The sequence below is a fragment of the Sesamum indicum genome, linkage group LG3, assembly GCF_026168435.1.
Source record: "Sesamum indicum cultivar Baizhima isolate 11 linkage group LG3, ASM2616843v1, whole genome shotgun sequence".
NCBI lineage: Eukaryota > Viridiplantae > Streptophyta > Magnoliopsida > Lamiales > Pedaliaceae > Sesamum > Sesamum indicum.
The window spans coordinates 26,560,037-26,578,105 of record NC_142659.1 but is presented as its reverse complement, the minus strand read 5'-3'; the positions used below and the strand labels follow the sequence as shown (position 1 = coordinate 26,578,105).

Genomic DNA, 18,069 nt, shown 5'->3' with positions numbered 1-18,069 from the left:
ACAATTATTTAAATTTTTCATCCATTTTGTTCCTTTTTCTTTTCAAAATTAAACAAAAAAAAGTAAGGCAAAATTGACAATTCTATACCGTCATCTAATAATTAATAATTGCATCAAATATCTAGGATTATCAGTAATATTTTAACTATGAGTGAGTATTCATAATTATATCAAATTTTAAAGGAGTTCGACATAATTTACATTATATATATTTAATAATAACAATATTTAAACAAAAAAAAAACAGAAAAGAAGAAGAAGAAAGAAGAAAGAGGTAGAGTACTTGCAATAATGCATGTTGGATTGGTAAAGAAGTTAGTGAGTTAAGCAAGTAAAAGATAGCAACAGTGAGAATCTAATGGCAGCACCACCATGCACCTCCCCCCCCACCCCCCCCGCCCCCTCCACCCTCCCAACCTATACATATAATTTATATATATATATGTATGCACACGTACGTATTAGTAATCCACACCTACACCTACTTACCTACTCTGAGCTCCTCTCTAATTTAAGGATTCCCATCTCCTGCTGCATTCTACTTAATTTTTAGGGTTTTTCTTTTTCTTTCTAAAAATTGAAAAAAATAAAAATAAAAGCATTAAATGATGTACGAATTATTGATTTCATTCGTACCAATTAATTTAATTTTGAAAAAAATTCACCAAATCAATTATATATATATGGTGAATACAAATTAATAATATTTTAAATTATATTATAAATTATTTAGATAAATTACAACCGATTCCTCTAATATTTGTCATAATTATAAATATTCCTCATTATTATAAATACCCACCTCAAAATAAACATCTGCCAACAAATACTCCATACAATTGATTGTCACAAGAGAGTATTCTTAGACCGTTATTGATTTGATGAAAAGGGTATTTATAATTTTTAAAATTTTTACAAATTTTGCCAAATAAGTATAAGTCCCGTTAATGGGGCCTTCTCAATAGGTTCTTTTCTTGTTGGGGAACAAGTCAATGAGTTGCATAAGTCGGCATGGAGCTGCTTATATATAGTTTTATATTTAAATTAATTTAATTTGATCAGTTAGAAAGTAAAATCTTTAAATGAAAACCACCATTTTTATTTTATTTTCAACAATAAATTAATAATTACCTATTAATTTGTCCGAAAAACTTATTCACATGCAGTTTAATTTTATATTTAAAAATGTTACTAGAAATTTAAAAAATTTAAGAACAAAATCTCCTACTATAACTAATATACTTTTTTTTTAAAAAAAAATATTTTTAATAATAAATTGAATTAGAAAAAAAAAATATAAAAATGAATGATGAATTGGGATGTTGATGGATGATGATGGGTGGAAGGTGCAAAACTTTGATTTGTTATGATGATGTGTGATAACACACCTAAGAGACAGGCTATGGATATGTAGGTGAAGGGGGCTATGGGTGAAAAAAGTTGGTGGGTAGGGTAGGGTAGGGTAGGGTAGGGTTAATGGGTAATATTGAGATCCGAGCCCATTTAAATTTCCATTATTGTTTCTCCAATTGCATCACATTGCTTATTCCCACTCTTTACCTGCATTACGTTGTAACTTCTGATCTCTGTATTTATTTTTATGTGTTTATATGTTAGGGATAATTATAATATTTTTTTAAAATTTAATGTAATTATACATAGATTTTTTATGATTTAAAAATTATATTTAGTATTTTTAAACTATAATGTTTGTTTTTGTTTAAAAAAAATTCACTTGTTGGTCAAAATTCATGAAATTTAGTTATATTAGCAAAAAAATTGAATAAAAATCCATATTTACTCGTGACTGACGTATTATTCACTTATTACAAGTCAAATAGATCTCTTTTGATCAAATTCATCTTTTAATATCTCCACAAGCTAATGCGTGTGGGGATGTATATATATTTTTACTCTTACAAGAGTATTTTGATTAGAAAATATTTATTTGGCATATAATGGGACAGTAATAAGTTAATTGGAGACTGAGTATAGATTTTTATTGAAATCTTTTGCTAATATCAGTAAATTTGATAAATTTTAATTAATGGAGAAAAAATTTATTAGACAAAAGCACAGTATTGGATGTAACTTCTCAAATCATATAGAATTTACGTGTAACTATACTAAATATTAAAAAAAAAAATAGTGTAATTATTTCAATACTTTAATTATTGACAACAGTTGGTCTCCCACACGAGTCTATTCGGTGTCACCCATGATTTGTAACATTCTTAATAAATTCAAAAGTAGAAGCTATAAATAAAAAATAATCTTTAATAAGGAAACATTCTTTAAAGTTGTCTTTCCATCTTCTCTAACAATTATTATTCTATAAAATTACTATAGGCAAACATTCCATATAGGTTGCAGAGAAGAAGTTTAAGTGATTTATAAGCCTTAAGATCTTGTCTCTTTAGCAATGCGCCTTTTTGCGACAAAATCGTGGGGCTCATATGAAACCAGAACGGACAATATCTCACACAATGGGGCACCAATTGAGTCAAAAGTTGGATCACAAATAGACATTCTCTATACAATGGGGTACCAATCAAGTCACAAGCCCATATCGCAACATTCTCTACCATTGACTTATACAAAATCAGAACAAATAATATTTTGCGCAATAGATCACCGATCAAAATAGCCGCCTCATCACAAATAGACATTCCCTACGGTCTCATACAATAATTACTTGAAAATTAGCTATAAGTTAATCGGATTGACTATAGTTTTATTTTCGTGAAAATAATTTACTTGATGTTGCATTTGGATTGAAAAATCTAAAATTATGATTTGTAACAAAATTATTTGAATTTATTTGGATAATTCTAAATTTAAAGAATTTCAAATTCTTTGATTCTAATTTTAGACTATATTTTGTTAAATATTGTTATAGCCAGTATTATATTAGTAAAAAACAATAGTTAATTTATATTATTAAGTTATGCAACAATTTTAAAGGTTAATATTTCAATTTCAATATATAGCTATCTAAATTTCAGAAGAATTTAAAATTCGATAAGGGAGATTAATGTCAATGAGGTCTAATTGAGTTGGTGAAGTTGATAGTCTATGACCATGAGATCAAGCGTCCGAATTTGATAAATGTGTATATTAATCTATTTTAATAATAGTTGTTCTATTATAGCAGTAGTTGGGAATTTAGGATTATCAACTGTGTTATTTGCATCTGACCGGCTGCATCCTCGCGTGTGGGACACATATTTTTTTCGGCCAGTGTCTAAATTGCTTGTCAAGTCCAGGACTAAAAGTGTCAAATATAATAAATCAAGGGACTAAATGTATTTTATGCAAATAGATACATAACTTAATTTGGTCCACTAGATAATTAAAACTTACAAATCAAATGTATTTTTTTAAAAAATAAAGGACTGATTATGCAACATATATATATACTTACAACACTAAAAATAAAATTTTGCATAAAGGAGACAACATTAGTTAAGTTGAAGAACGCAGTGGAATTTCTAAACGATAATGGGCCACAACTAAGCCCATTTATGCTGGAATACAGTGGGCCGGCCCGTTAATGATACTTCAACGGCCTAATAATGTTAAAGTCAGACTATTATACTATTATATATAACATGTTATTTAAAAGGGCATTTTTGGTGTTTAAAATTAATTTTAGTCTCTTATTTAAATTTTTCACTCATAAATTTTAAATACTTATTTATTTTTTGTTAATATTTTTTTTATTTTTCTTCTTCTCTAGATATTCACTTTCAATTTTTTTATCATAATTATTTCATATTATCATTTTTTTCTACCACAAAAAGATTTGGTAACTAATATTTAATGATTTATATTTTTAATTTTTTTATGCACATATATCGATTGTGCCATAATATAACTGGTTTTATTTGCTTGAGAACAAAAAAAGTAGGATGGTATAAAATATTATTTTTAAGAAAAAAAAATACTAATATTGATTTACAATTTATAAGTTTTCCAAAATACCCTTTCAAAATTTAGAGATGCCCTTACAGGACTAAGGATTCATGTCTCTGTTACCTGACAGCCATGTCATCCCAACCTATCTGATCCATCAACCTGAAGTCATAACCTTTTTCTATCACAAAAAAAAGATCATAACCTTTCACTATGAGAAATATAACATCTAGTTAGCTAATTGTCATGATTAATAATAAATAGTCATAATAAATAGTTATTCAATATAGCCACACAATGATTATTGACCGTGGTTTTTGCGAGAATGACTAAAAGCCATGCAAATGTTTTTACCACAGCTTTTAGCTGTAGCAGATAATTTTTTCATTGTGAAAAAATTAATTTCTTACACTTGTTTTATTTAACCGTGGTTCATAATAGTTATCTACCACAGTTTTTAGCTATAACCATTAATATTGTAGGCAATAGTAATTCTTTTTCTAGTATTTGACAGCAGGACACATAGTATAATCCAGATACGTGACATGAAGGTCGTTCGTATGAAATGACCCAAACCTATATGATTTCTATACTGACCTCCATTTATTTATATTTTATACTCAATTTTTATATTATGTAATAACTTAATTATTGGAGTGCTTTTATTAGGGGCAATATCAAGCTCTCGACTGTAGATTGGAGATGAGTATGACGCTTCGATCATCGATCATTTCAACGCCGAAAGGAGACAAAATCAAAATTGTTACATTTCATTTCTTCTGTTCGCATTTTTATTTTTGCTCATTCAAATCTGCATTAATTTTTCTTCTTTTCTCCTCCTACGGAAGATTTAAAGTTGTGTTTGGAACGATGAATTCATATTTAATTAAAGATTTAAAATTACTAGATTTTTAGATGGATTTCGACTCCATGCTTAATACCTAATGAATTTAGTAGGGCTATATTTGATTCGACGGACTTCAAATTCTTAGTAATATTATTTTTGTGTTTATTTGAATAATTCTAAAATTAAAATATTTTAAATGCTTCAACATTAAACTTTATAAGATTCTATGGATTTTAGATCCATAAGCCTCAAATTCATCGATCCAAACAAATATGATTAATACTAAAAGAACGGCCTGGCCCGACCCGACCCTACCCGGAAACATTCTTAAACTACTTGAGACTGTCTCCAGCAAATTATAACATCATGTGTTTCGTCAGACATGGTATCATCAAAGGCCTAGAACTCAAGACATGCTTTGTTTTAAAGCATGTCCAAACAACAACCAAACCTTAAAGCCACAGTAACAATACCACGCACACTACATTTTCCCACTCCAACACCTTTACATGAAAGCAAACACACACACTCCCATACCTATAAAAACCCTCCAAACACCTTCTCTCTTCTCATCAACAAACACACACACTTGTTTTGAAAATGGCTTCCCCTTCATCACTTCCCAAGCTGCTGCTTCTCGCATGTTTCACGATACTCTCCTCCTCGATCAGATCGTCTGCTCACGACTTCTCAATCGTGGGCTACTCCCCAGACGACCTAACGTGCATAGACAAGCTCATCAACCTCTTCGAGTCGTGGATTGACAAGCATGGTAAGAAGTACAAGAGCCTTGAGGAGAAGTTGCATAGGTTCGAGATCTTCAAGGACAACTTGAAGCACATTGATGAGAGGAATAAGGTTGCTAGCAACTACTGGCTTGGCCTCAACGAGTTTGCGGACATGAGCCATGATGAGTTCAAGAACATGTATTTGGGGCTCAAGACAGATCAGTTGCCTAAAAGGGATGAGTCCCGTCAAGAATTCAAGTACAGGGATGTCGAGAGCTTGCCTAAGTCAGTCGACTGGAGGAAGAAAGGAGCCGTTACTCGGGTCAAGAACCAAGGATCTTGTGGTATGTCTGCGCAGATACTTGAACTGTCTGAAGCTTATGATTAAGGTATTGTGTCGTTGTATTGATTTCTGCTAACAAACACATGATATTCAGGCAGTTGCTGGGCGTTTTCAACTGTTGCTGCTGTCGAGGGCATCAACCAGATTGTGACGGGGAATTTAACAGAGCTGTCCGAGCAAGAGCTGATTGACTGTGACACAACTTACAACAATGGATGCAATGGAGGGCTTATGGACTATGCATTTGCTTACATTGTATCAAAGGGTGGGATTCATAAGGAAGAAGACTATCCCTACCTTATGGAGGAAGGAACTTGTGAAGAAAACAGGGTAACCATCTAAAAGACTTGAACAATGATCATGAATTTCTACTATGCATGTATTTTTTCACGAGATAGTAGACTGACATTCCCCGACGTTTTTAGGCGTATTATGCAAGATTTTGAAATATTAATACACCTTCCGTAGTCACATTTTTCATTATAGATTCTCACGAGGTTGTTTCATCAGGGTGAGTCTGAAGTTGTCACCATTAGCGGGTACCATGATGTACCTGCAAACGACGAGCAAAGTCTCTTGAAAGCACTGGCAAACCAGCCACTAAGTGTTGCCATTGAAGCTTCTGGCAGAGATTTTCAGTTCTACAGCGGGGTACGTTTATGGTTTACAGGCCTTTCAGCCCAAGTTATGTTCGCTTAGCTGTAATTTGTTTTGGTTAAGAATTTGATGGTGTCGATGATGTTGCATGCAGGGTGTGTTTGACGGGCACTGTGGAACTGAGCTTGATCATGGGGTGGCAGCTGTTGGATACGGATCGAGCAAGGGATTGGATTACATCATTGTGAAGAACTCATGGGGACCGAAATGGGGAGAGAAGGGATATATAAGGATGAAGAGAAATACAGGGAAGCCTGCAGGGATATGTGGCATTAACAAGATGGCCTCTTTCCCTACCAAAAACAAGTGAACAACAGTGTCTTCTTCCTAACCTGATCATGTCATTTGATGTCTTGTCTCTGTTCTGTTAAAATTCATGTTGTTAAGAAATAAGGACCAGTATGTTTTTTTTTGGACCAAAAGTGTAATTCTTGTTGGAAACTGTATTTTGAAATATTCATATTCATCATCGTCGCAGCTGAATTCTTGGCTCAACACCATTCTTCACTACATCAGTAACGGAAATTTGCCAATTATATCAAATTTTGCAACGAAGAACTCGTTTTTCCCATTAAGATGCAAAAACACACAAGGCAGTACAAAAGCATATTGTTCAATGCAGATTTTAGCTGTGAACCTTCCATACAAAAGAAGCACATTCACAGGGAGAACGGGACCAGCTTATAAACACAATGAGACAGATTCTAGCAGCTGAGAACGTTCAATAAGCTAAACATTTACACAAAAGATGAAGAGTAGATTTTGTACACTAAGACACAAAGTACTACTCATATTTGGCAACGACAGCTTCGAAGATGCCATCAGATCTGAAACTGGGAGAGAACAACCTTGGATCAACAGGTCCCGGCAGACTGAAGAAGAGTGTGAAGGGTCCGGGGGGGCATTGTTGCTGGAACTTCATTTCGAAAACTCGAGAATATTTTGTGACAGTTTTCGCACCGGTAGACGTCACGCCTCGAACACAGACCTTTCCATCCCTTTGAATCTCGCAGCTAAATTCACCTGATAAATACATACATTGTTCGTTATTGGGGGAAACATTGTTAAGGAAAAGTTAACAATACTCGTACGTTAATCAGCAATTTGTTTTTCTTTGAAAGCATGTTTCCAGGGCAATAAAACAAGTCTCACTGCTTATATATGAAAGTAACAGTAGTGTGTAATTAAAACGCCTAACGTCAAGTTCCAACCTGCAGTTGCTGATATATATGGCCAAGATATGAAGCATTACGCTAATATCTCTAGGTTATGCATAAGAATCTAAATCTCACAATCCAAGAATACCCATACCATTACATGGTAACTTATTGTTTAGGCTAGGCTTTTCGATGATTTCATCACAATCGCTTCAGCAGATGACCGGAGAAGCTGATTTCACCTTAACGACTCCAGAAAAATGCTCGTTTAAAGCAAAATATGTAACTACAAGTAATAACTAATGATTGTAATAGACAGTTCATCTCGAAGGTTTGTGAGAATTATGCATTAGTTTGTCTGAAAAATAATGCATGGTTCAATGTCTATTTTCACATTGCTGAATCACCGCAAGCAACTAAAATTTCTGTCTTCTTAAAGTCAATTGCTAAGTTCGGTAAACTAATCTTTTTAGTTGAAGTTCTTTTGGCATTTGATGCAGTTAAAATAGTTTGCTCCTTGCTAATAAAAGGTGCCGGATTGAAAATAATCACACAGACAATGCGTAGTGGATGTAAGTGAAAAGAAATTTACCAGGGTCTTTCTTGACTCCAGGTAGAGCAACACAAAAGTAATAAGCAGATTTGCTAACACCAATGTCCACAACTCCGACGGGTGGTCCGGTGCGTCCTCTACAAGCTGTTCCGGTGAAGACTATAGATGTATTTGAACACCATTCTTCCACTTTTGGAATGGGTAGCAGGGGCAACGCAAATGGCTGGGCCGCACTGGACATCGTTGGCAATGCAGACAGCTGCAGAGAATCACAATGGCGCTTCTTCTTCTCCGCATCTTCGCATTTATCAGGATCCTCCCTCTCATCATCTACACCGGGTGCAGTTTTACTTCTTTTCCAGACAATTTTCTTTACCTTCCCAGGGTCCAAGCTGTCCATGCTGATATTCACTCAATTTTTAGAGTCACATAAACTACATCAGAACAACTGACTCAGTGAAGTTGACAAATAAAGCTCACCACAAGAAAGAATCTAAAGAAAATTCTGAAAGATAAAAAAATAGATTCTTCATATAGAACTCAATATCCAACCATTTGGAAGAAAACTGAGTTTAAGTTACGATGTTGACTTGAGCAATAAACTAGTAGCTCCTCTCCTATAGTGAAGGGCATACATGGTGTTCAATTTACCTAATTCACATAAAAATTATTAGTATGTATGCATGCACCACGCCACAAACTCCTTAGTTCTTGTCATTTGTCAACTGAGGCTGATCGTTTTCAATGCTAGTACCGAAACATCCACGGAGAAACAAAACTTGGAGATTCCGATCATAACAAGATTTTCTTGAATTCATTTGGAATCATGGATTTATGACGAACATATGCAGAGGTGAGATGCCAGAGACCCCATAGGTGAAATTTGTGATATCTGTTTTCCCGTATTCCAACCAGAGGACGACCAAGAAAAAGACCTCATGGATAAAGGGATTAGAAAAGAAGTCAATATAGATTGGTAATCCATGTTTCCAGTTTCTTATTGGATGGTTTTAAATTTTAGGTACCGGAACCTGCCCTTCGACACAGCAGATGGACCACAACTTCAAGTGTAACACATCTTCAGCATGCAGCTGAGAGTGGAAATGAGTCAAATTATTAAAACTACACAAGGTCCAGTTCCTTCTCATCACCGATAGAAGTTTGAGGATCCTACTCACTGCCAGTTAAAGGTTAACGAGATCCCTAAGGCCAACATTACGTCAGGCTGACATATAGGAGACATTTTCAACTCATTTGAGATAGCCAGATCAGATCAGAAAACAGATTGAGAAGCTTAGGCGAACAGTAATCAATAGAAAATGGGAACTGCCAGCCCAACTCATTCAAAATCTATTCATTAGGATCAGGGATGAAGCGAACCAATCAGACGTGGTCATGCAAGTGAGCCATGAGCTTGCGAGGTCAGATCGCCAATTGACTATGACGGGGGTCACCAAATGGCAATTCAGAGAAACCCAAACCACCGAAAAGGCCCTACACATAGTCCATTGATCAGGGTTGTGGATGGGTGAAGCAAGTCGGAGGTACTCATGCAAGCAAAGCGAGAGCCCCTCAGGCACATAATTCCAGGCTTGGCCTTGAGCCTGAGCCCGAACCATAATCATCAAGCTCAAAAGTTGACACATTTTACTTGTTTAACAATTGTAGCTAATTTCAGAAAAAAATAGCACAAACATAATCAAAAGCTTGCAGATCTTGGCAGCTTTTCAAACTAAATGACAATTGAGCACGATGTAACGATCCATGACTCAACATAAAGGCACTCTGTCGAGGAACAAGTACGTGAAATCAAGCTCTACTCATTTAAAAGCTTGGGCTTGCTCGTATTAAACTAGACCTCGAGTCTTGTCTTACTTAAGCGGCTCGACTCATTTTGCACCCCCACCGACATCATTACGTGCCTCCCACGCAACCGTCGACTGCACTTGGACACGTAACGTACCGGCCCATAACTTACAAGTGGAAGCCATATATCCAGCACCACTCATGGGCTACATCAAACATGACTATAACAGAAACATGGTCACACATTAAATGTCAAAAGATTGTTTAAAACATTCAAACAAGTAAACAGTATATATCACCTTCAATGGATAAACTTCACCAAAGCCCACAAAAAATTTCGACTATACAAACGTCTAATGCTGCAACTCAGATGACATATCTTCTGAAATTTTGGTTACAAGATTGAAACTTTTCTTTGTGTACAAAATGGGCATACATCAAGAAATGAGACAACTTCGTTCAAAATGTAGCTCTGAGCATAAGCACTCGGAGCCCGAAAATTGTGAGGAAATGGGGTAACATTGCTAAGGGAAACAAGAATAAAACATGAGAAAACTAATCAATTCAAGAATCATACAATGACAAAAATATTAAAGTAGTCGAACAAGAATTGCAAGAAAATTTTACCGATTAAGACGGGTTCTGTAATTAGGGAGCAGAGGTTTTGTCTGAAGACTCACACCCCTCCGCGAAACGACACAAGAATTCGCTTCTTTCTTCCTCTGCAAAAGTTGGAACATGAACAACAAAAGAAGAAAATGCTTAAAGACACTGAAATCGAATTGAAAAGATTTTATATTTTAAATAAATTATATTCCATCTTTTATTTTAAATATATTTAGGATGCATATATTCAAAGATTCAACATGTAAGAAAGATCACTGTCAATTATTATAACCAAAAAAAAAATCTTTTGTCTAATCAATTTTTTAATACTCGATTTTACTACTTACTTCATTTATTTATTTCAAAAACTTTTGATTAGAACAGTTAATGATCTTAAAGTTATAATTTTTTTTTTCTTTCAACCTATTTTGCTTTTTTTCTTACATATTTTTATATTTTTAATAAATTTATAATTATAATTTATTATTTTCTCTCTCCTTATTTCACAATTTCCTAATCTCATAAATTTCCTTTTTTCTCATTTCTCACACCACGATCGTCTATTAAATTTTCTTTTTTCTTTCATCTTACATCATTATTTTTTTTATATGCTCATGAGATCATACCAGGATGACCATAAAATTTGAATTAAAAAATTTTGATACCAAAATTCACAGATTATGATTTATTGATATCTGATTACAGCTCAACGAGAAAAAGTGAGATAAACATAATTTCATTGACATGAAAAAAAATGTGCATATTTAAAATATCTTTACCAAAAAAAAAATATTAACTGAGAGTGCATTTGGATGTTTTAAATAAATGCAGGTAAGGGATTTTATGTTACATCTGAGTGGAAGAATTTAAATTTGAGAGAATGATTTGAAACAAAGTATTTTCAAATGGTTCGGGTCTTCAAGAAATTTGAAATCAAATAATATTTTACAAAATATAATTCAAAATAAAAGTTGAAAGATTCAAAATCATTAAAATTTAAAATTAACTATAACTAATATTATTATTGGTTGAGTTTGATAAAGTATAAAGGTATGATCTTTATGTTGAGATTGATATTTAGAATGTTTCTTGATTGTTTTTTAGTTAATTACACTTTACCCCCTCAACTATATTCCACATCTCATTCACCCTCTAAATTAATATATATAATATTTATCCCTTTGATTTAATTATTACACAAAAATACCCTTATGCCTGACATATATGTTTATATGTTTCTAATATGTTTTAAATCTTGCACATTAATTTAATACAAAGTTATTCTTTATCTAAAGAAAAAATATTGATCAAATTAAAGTAATAATTTAGTATGATGTATGATGCGTGCGAAATCAGCACATATCCAATAAGTTTGGACTTTGGTATTGGACTTGAGATAATGAATAAAAGAACTTGAGGAACGGAACCTGCCGAACAACACGTTAGCACTCTAACGCCCAAGTTAGTATCAGATTTAAGAGACAATAAGCATAAAAAAATAAATCGTAATTAAGAATCGAAGTATGATGAATGAACTCATAAGAAAAAATCATGTTCAAAATGCAAAGAAAGTGCAAAATGAGAATTGACAACAAGAGTTCCAGTTTAGAAGATATCCCCGCCTAAGGATCAAACCTGTATTTATAGGGGATGTCCTCATTCGGTGGGATTCTATACATGTGCTCTATTTTGAGGTGAAATGGATATAAGTTATTGGAATAGGCCTACTCTTATCCTCTGTTATTCTTATTAAACTTCCACATTGAGGGGATTCTTCACTGATGAGGACTCTCTAATCTGCATGGAGTCCTTATCCAAAAGTCTGAGTTTTTGAGGAAAACTCCTTCAGCACGTGTCTTCTATGCTAGCTAGGGATACACTTGGTGGTCCAAGTGTATGCCACGTGTACTCCGGAGGGAAATTTAAATATGGGACTTGGGTTGACCATCACTGGTTGGGCCACATCTTTATCCTTAAATATTTTGGATGGTCACTCTCTTTATGGGTTATCGGATGGTATATGGGAGGTCTGGGCCCTTTTACTCTTTCGTGGGTCATACTTTTTTGGGTCATATGCATCAATATATATATATATATATATATAACAAATACTAATCATGAGGAATTTTATTTTATTCATTAAAACTAAAGGAGAAGTTATTAACTAACCAATCAAATGGATTTAGCTTTTCATGACAAATGAATAAATACACAATTAACTCAGAATTTGAAAATTAATAAAAGTTGAAGAAATATTGCACATTTATTAAAAAAATATATAGATAAATGCACCTTTGTTTTAATTCTTTTGAAAGATTTATATTTAAAAACTATTTAGATTGAGTAGTTGATAATTTGGATGTAAAAAATTAATAATATTTTACATTCGAGATTTGTGTACATTTATTTTACTCATTAATTACTTAATCTTTAGTCTTCCAAATTTTAATTTTTCTTAACTATTAATTACTTTTAGATACTCATTCAATATTTTTCCTCACAAACCCCAAAACATGAAAGTCAACCACCACGGAGCTGTCTAACTGGTCATAACCTGTTGGCCCTTGAGTAGGGAGGTAAAAGCACATAATATGTTTTACATCTTTAATAACCTGGCAGATCCAATGAACAAGCCCATTTCGATCGAATTAGGGCGGACACCTCATGTAGATTATTGATACATTGGGATAAATCGTATAGAAAGATCTCGAACAAACTCCCAATAATATGACTGCAATTAAGCTGCTAACCAACAAATAACGAACTTTTGAATTTTTAGGTAGATTGGGCAAGACTTGGTAAAAGAATTATATCTCAGTCAATACAAGTCTAAATCATGAATGGATTCTTCGATTGGATAGCCAACAGAAACACTTTTCAAACTGGCATACGACTCTCCATAAGCACCCTCTGAATCTTGTTCCATGATCACTTATATATAAACTATTTGTGCAGTCATTTTGATAACATCTTTCCATACCTTACAACAAATTCCCTTACATATAGTTATTAACGGACACCAAAAGAATTCTAGTAAATTACATAAAGTATAGATGTTTATGGACTAAATTTCAATTGAGACTGAAAAGTGAGAAATCACACATTTTGACTAAAATTAATATTGAAATCAAAGGGACCAAATTAAAACCAACTAAAAAGATACGGATGGATTTGAACTTGAGTTGAAAAATTAGGGATTAAAAGAAACTTTACCTACACTTTTTCACTGGGTTTGTGTATAATTTTTAAAGTTTGAGGGGGTAAAATGTATTTTGTACTATTTTACAAGATATGTCTTTGTAACTTATTTGGAAAAAATATAAGGTTAAATCCAAGATTCAGATGTGTGGTATTTGTTTCACTTCGTATGAAGTTATTGTAATTTATTTTGATCTCCTTTGTTATAATAATGTATTGAACGATTCAATATATTGCTTAATTTATCAAGATTTTGATGTAATTATGGAATAGACACCCCAATTAAAAAATTATAAATTATAATGAGCTCTCATAATGTTTGACATAATTATAAATGTACATTCCTTGTTTGAAAAATTATAAATATTCTTTTATGTTGATAAAGTTATGTAATTTTTTTTATATGGAGTCTGGAATCGTTAACTTTGTTTTTACTGTATTTTTATTTAAAAAATTAAACGAGATGAATGAAAAAATTTTAAAAATTATTCACTTTGTTAATATTTTTTAAAATTTTTAAAAACTAAATAAAATTATAATTTATAATTCATAGAAATTTTTTGGATCGATTCTCTATTAAAAAAAATGAATGAAAATATAATAAAAATCAATTATTAAATAATCATTAAATTATAAAAAAATATTAAATAACTTTTTGAAATAATATATATATTTATAATAAAAAAAAAGAGATCGTTATAATTTATTCTTAAAACAAAGAATAGAAACTCCAAGATCCACACGGGGGGTTTAATTAGGACAATGCACCTTAAACTGAATTTTTGCAAGTCATAGACGGCAAAACCTGTGACACTTCTCCGTAGACAGAGTGTGCAGGTTTGAAGTAGAAGATGCATTTGAGCGAGAACGAGGGGATAGAGAACAAAACCTTTGTGGTGACTGGCGGGCTGGGCTTCGTGGGTTCAGCCCTCTGTTTGGAGCTTGTCAGAAGAGGAGCCCGTCGAGTTCGGGCCTTTGACTTTCGGCCCGAGTCACCATGGTCTGACGATCTCCGTCGTCAGGGAGTTACCTGTATTCGAGGTGTGTTTGGTTTTTCGAAGTAAATCTTTGATCTTTTTTAGTTCTTGAATTTGATTTCAAATGATTTTTTCTGCAAATGACTAGTTTTGGTAGGGTATTTGTTAATGCAGGTAACATAAAGTACCTTGTTATGATCCAATCCAGAGATAACACGAGGGAATAACATGAAATGAAGTTTGGTTTAAGTGCAGTGATGAGTTTTGATTGTGTGATTTAATTTGATCAGAGGGGTTTTTTATATTAGATTAATGGTATTTCTAAGTTGTAAATGGACATGTGAAGATCAAATGATGATCTGGAAATCTGAGCTACTTATATTTAGTGTTAGGCTATATGAATCGGCAGATTCTTTTTGCAATAGATGATTCTCGGAAGGAGTTGAAGAAACAGAACATAAAGCTTTATGCTCCACGTTTCCCGGAATAAAAAGGACTTAGGTAAATTTTTGAAAGGAAATTTTTTTTGAAATTTTTGGATGTCCTATCATTGACATAAAATGATTAGACGGATATTTGCACATTGTGTGTATTATCTTGATATTGCTTAACCAAGAAGTCATTGTTTCCCTTGTCGTGGGAGGTCCTGATGATATCCATTGAAGCTGCTCATGTTTTCAGCAGTTAGTTTTTATTAGTAACAGTGTAAACATTGAACTCATTTGTCAAACTTTGTGTACTTTCTTTAGGGGATGTTTCCAAGAAACAAGATGTAGTAAAGGCTTTAGATGGAGCAGATTGTGTTTTCCACCTTGCTTCATATGGCATGTCTGGCAAAGAGATGCTTCAGTATGGCCGGGTCGATGAGATAAACATAAATGGAACTTGCCATGTTTTGGATGCTTGCCTTGAGCATGGGGTCAGCAGACTTGTATATGTTAGCACATATAATGTTGTATTTGGTGGAAAAGAAATCGTAAATGGAAATGAAGCCTTACCTTACTTTCCCCTGGACGACCATGTAGACCCATATGGCCGCAGTAAATCTATAGCCGAACAACTGGTCCTGAAGTGCAATGGTCGACCCTTCAAGTGAGTTGTTTTACCTTCCTTTCAATCACATGCTATCAAAACCAGTCCCACCTTTGGGCGGGACAAAGGTTCCTGCTTGATGACCCACTGGGGTTAAGTAAGACTTCATTTGGTTGAAGCACTGAAACTTTCTTTTAACCTGATCGATAAATTTGCGTTTCGGTGGTTGTTTATGGCTATACAGAGAAAGGAAGGGAAGATTCTACTCCTGTGCAATCCGTCCTGCTGCTATATATGGACCAGGTGAAGAAAGGCATCTGCCTAGGATTCTGAAACTTGCCAAACTGGGTCTTGTGCCGTTCAAAATTGGGCCAACAAATGTAAAGTCGGACTGGGTTTACCTTGACAACCTTGTATTGGCCTTGCTCTTAGCTAGCATGGGACTTTTGGATGACATTCCCGGGAGAGAAGAACAGCCAATTGCTGCAGGCCAGGCCTACTTTATATCAGATGGTAAAATTGGGTTACATTCAATCTAGCTTCATTTCAGTAAATTGGACAGTACTATGACTTACTTGAATGTCTTGGATCTTGGACAATTATTACACCAAGAAACTAGCTTGAGTTATCGTTCACTGATGCCCATGTTTTCTCTCTGAGGTGAATAATTTTCATTGCTTCCGTGTTTTACTTTGTAATTGACAGGGTATCCAGTCAACACGTTTGAGTTCATCCGGCCACTACTCAAAAGTCTAGACTATGACTTGCCAAAGTTGTCATTGGCTGTACCACATGCTCTTTTTCTAGGGAAACTTTTTTGGTTTTTCTACTCACTTTTGTATCCATTGCTAAGTCGGAGGTGGCTTCCTCAGCCTTTGATTCTTCCAGCTGAAGTATACAAGGTGCTACTCATAAGTTTCCTGCTATATGTTCTTTTAAGATTCTAGACATCAGGTTAGCTTCCTAACATGTGATTCTCCCAAGTTGTACAGGAAATTATGGTTGCATTTGTGATTCATTTCATCTTTGTGTTCTTCGGAAAAGAAATTAATGCTCCTTGCTTCTTAGTCCCATGTGAAATTTGGTAGCAAAGTGCTATTTCATGCTTCATCATTTCACGTGCCAGACTGCTGTTACAACCTTTATATCTTCCTTAATGACGAAGTATATGTTGAAATGAATTCAAGAAGAGATTATTGTGGAAAAAGATGACATGTTTTCCGACATCCTCTACAAACATTGGCATCATACTTTGATCAAAACATATTTGCTATTCACGGTAATGCATCCTGCTTCTGCAATGAAGTTATCAAATTTGTTTGCATCGACACAATGATGTGTGTGCCATCCGATATTTGGTGCAACAAAGTTTGCCGACATTGCCTCTATTGCTAGTCAGAGGTGCATTCAAAGTTAGCTAGTAGCTTTTGGATCTCCGGTTTCTTGTAGTTCGGAAACGTCATCTTCTAAATGCTCTCTATTTTAGAAGAGTGCGTCTCAAATTTATTATGTATTCTTGTTAACCAAAGTTTTCTCTCATGTTGGCAGGTTGGTGTGACTCATTACTTCTCGTTTCTCAAAGCAAAGGAGGAACTCGGGTATAGTCCAGTGGTCAGTCCTCGAGAGGGTATGGCTGCAACAATTGCGTATTGGAAAGAGAGAAAACGTAGAACAGTGGATGGTCCAACCATATACACTTGGCTTTTTGTTGTGATTGGAATGTCAATGCTAACCTGTGCTGCATGCATGCCCGACATTGGACCTGTTCCCTTATTTCGAGCAATTAATCTTTTCTTCCTACGCTCTATCGAGATAGTAAGAGTAGTTTTCCTACTCTCTGTGGCGGCTCATGTCGGTGAGGCTGTATATGCATGGCAACTTGCAAGAAAGATCGACCCTGTAAATGCAAGAGGTTGGTTTTGGCAGACTTTGGCTTTGGGAATATTTTCATTACGTTTTCTGTTGAAGAGAGCTAAAACATAGGCACATTTATGTGGTCGTGTTGCTTGCATGTACATTTACAAGATATTGTTTTATGGGAGTTCCGAGAAATACTTTGAATCATGGGAATACTGTCCCTGAATTCAAAGCGTCTCTTGTTTGCTGCTTTTCCCGGTCAAGTTCTATTTGATTTCTTGAGATTTAAGGTTTTAACCCCTTGTCATTGTGATCCTATTGCAGACAACGGTTGTATGTCTAGACAAGCTTTCTCTGTAAAACAACTGATTAGCTGTAGTCCCTCATTTGATC

At 34.1% G+C, this 18,069-nt stretch overlaps 3 protein-coding genes across 4 annotated transcripts; 2 read left to right on the top strand and 1 right to left on the bottom strand.

The window, feature by feature from the left end:
* The first annotated feature begins 5,324 nt into the window (after window positions 1-5,324).
* LOC105158866 (cysteine protease XCP2) lies at window positions 5,325-6,973 on the top strand. The gene is made up of 4 exons (XM_011075763.3): window positions 5,325-5,834; window positions 5,928-6,163; window positions 6,344-6,484; window positions 6,585-6,973. The coding sequence occupies exons 1-4, from the start codon at window positions 5,363-5,365 to the stop codon at window positions 6,798-6,800; spliced, it is 1,065 nt and encodes a 354-aa protein (XP_011074065.2). The 5' UTR covers window positions 5,325-5,362; the 3' UTR covers window positions 6,801-6,973.
* Window positions 6,974-7,033: 60 nt separating this feature from the next.
* LOC105158865 (increased DNA methylation 3) lies at window positions 7,034-10,793 on the bottom strand. Of its 2 annotated transcripts, none has more exons than XM_011075761.3 (3): window positions 10,634-10,793; window positions 8,240-8,634; window positions 7,034-7,513 (listed from the first exon to the last, which is right to left on the bottom strand). In XM_011075761.3, the coding sequence occupies exons 2-3, from the start codon at window positions 8,598-8,600 to the stop codon at window positions 7,275-7,277; spliced, it is 600 nt and encodes a 199-aa protein (XP_011074063.1). In that variant the 5' UTR covers window positions 8,601-8,634; window positions 10,634-10,793; the 3' UTR covers window positions 7,034-7,274. The 2 variants fall into 2 exon arrangements, with proteins under 2 accessions (XP_011074063.1, XP_011074062.1); XM_011075760.3 differs by having other exon boundaries at window positions 8,240-8,601.
* Window positions 10,794-14,554: 3,761 nt separating this feature from the next.
* LOC105158864 (NAD(P)-binding Rossmann-fold superfamily protein) lies at window positions 14,555-17,973 on the top strand. Its single transcript, XM_011075759.3, has 5 exons — window positions 14,555-14,851; window positions 15,537-15,879; window positions 16,064-16,332; window positions 16,525-16,721; window positions 17,368-17,973. The coding sequence occupies exons 1-5, from the start codon at window positions 14,662-14,664 to the stop codon at window positions 17,800-17,802; spliced, it is 1,434 nt and encodes a 477-aa protein (XP_011074061.1). The 5' UTR covers window positions 14,555-14,661; the 3' UTR covers window positions 17,803-17,973.
* Window positions 17,974-18,069: the final 96 nt, after the last annotated feature.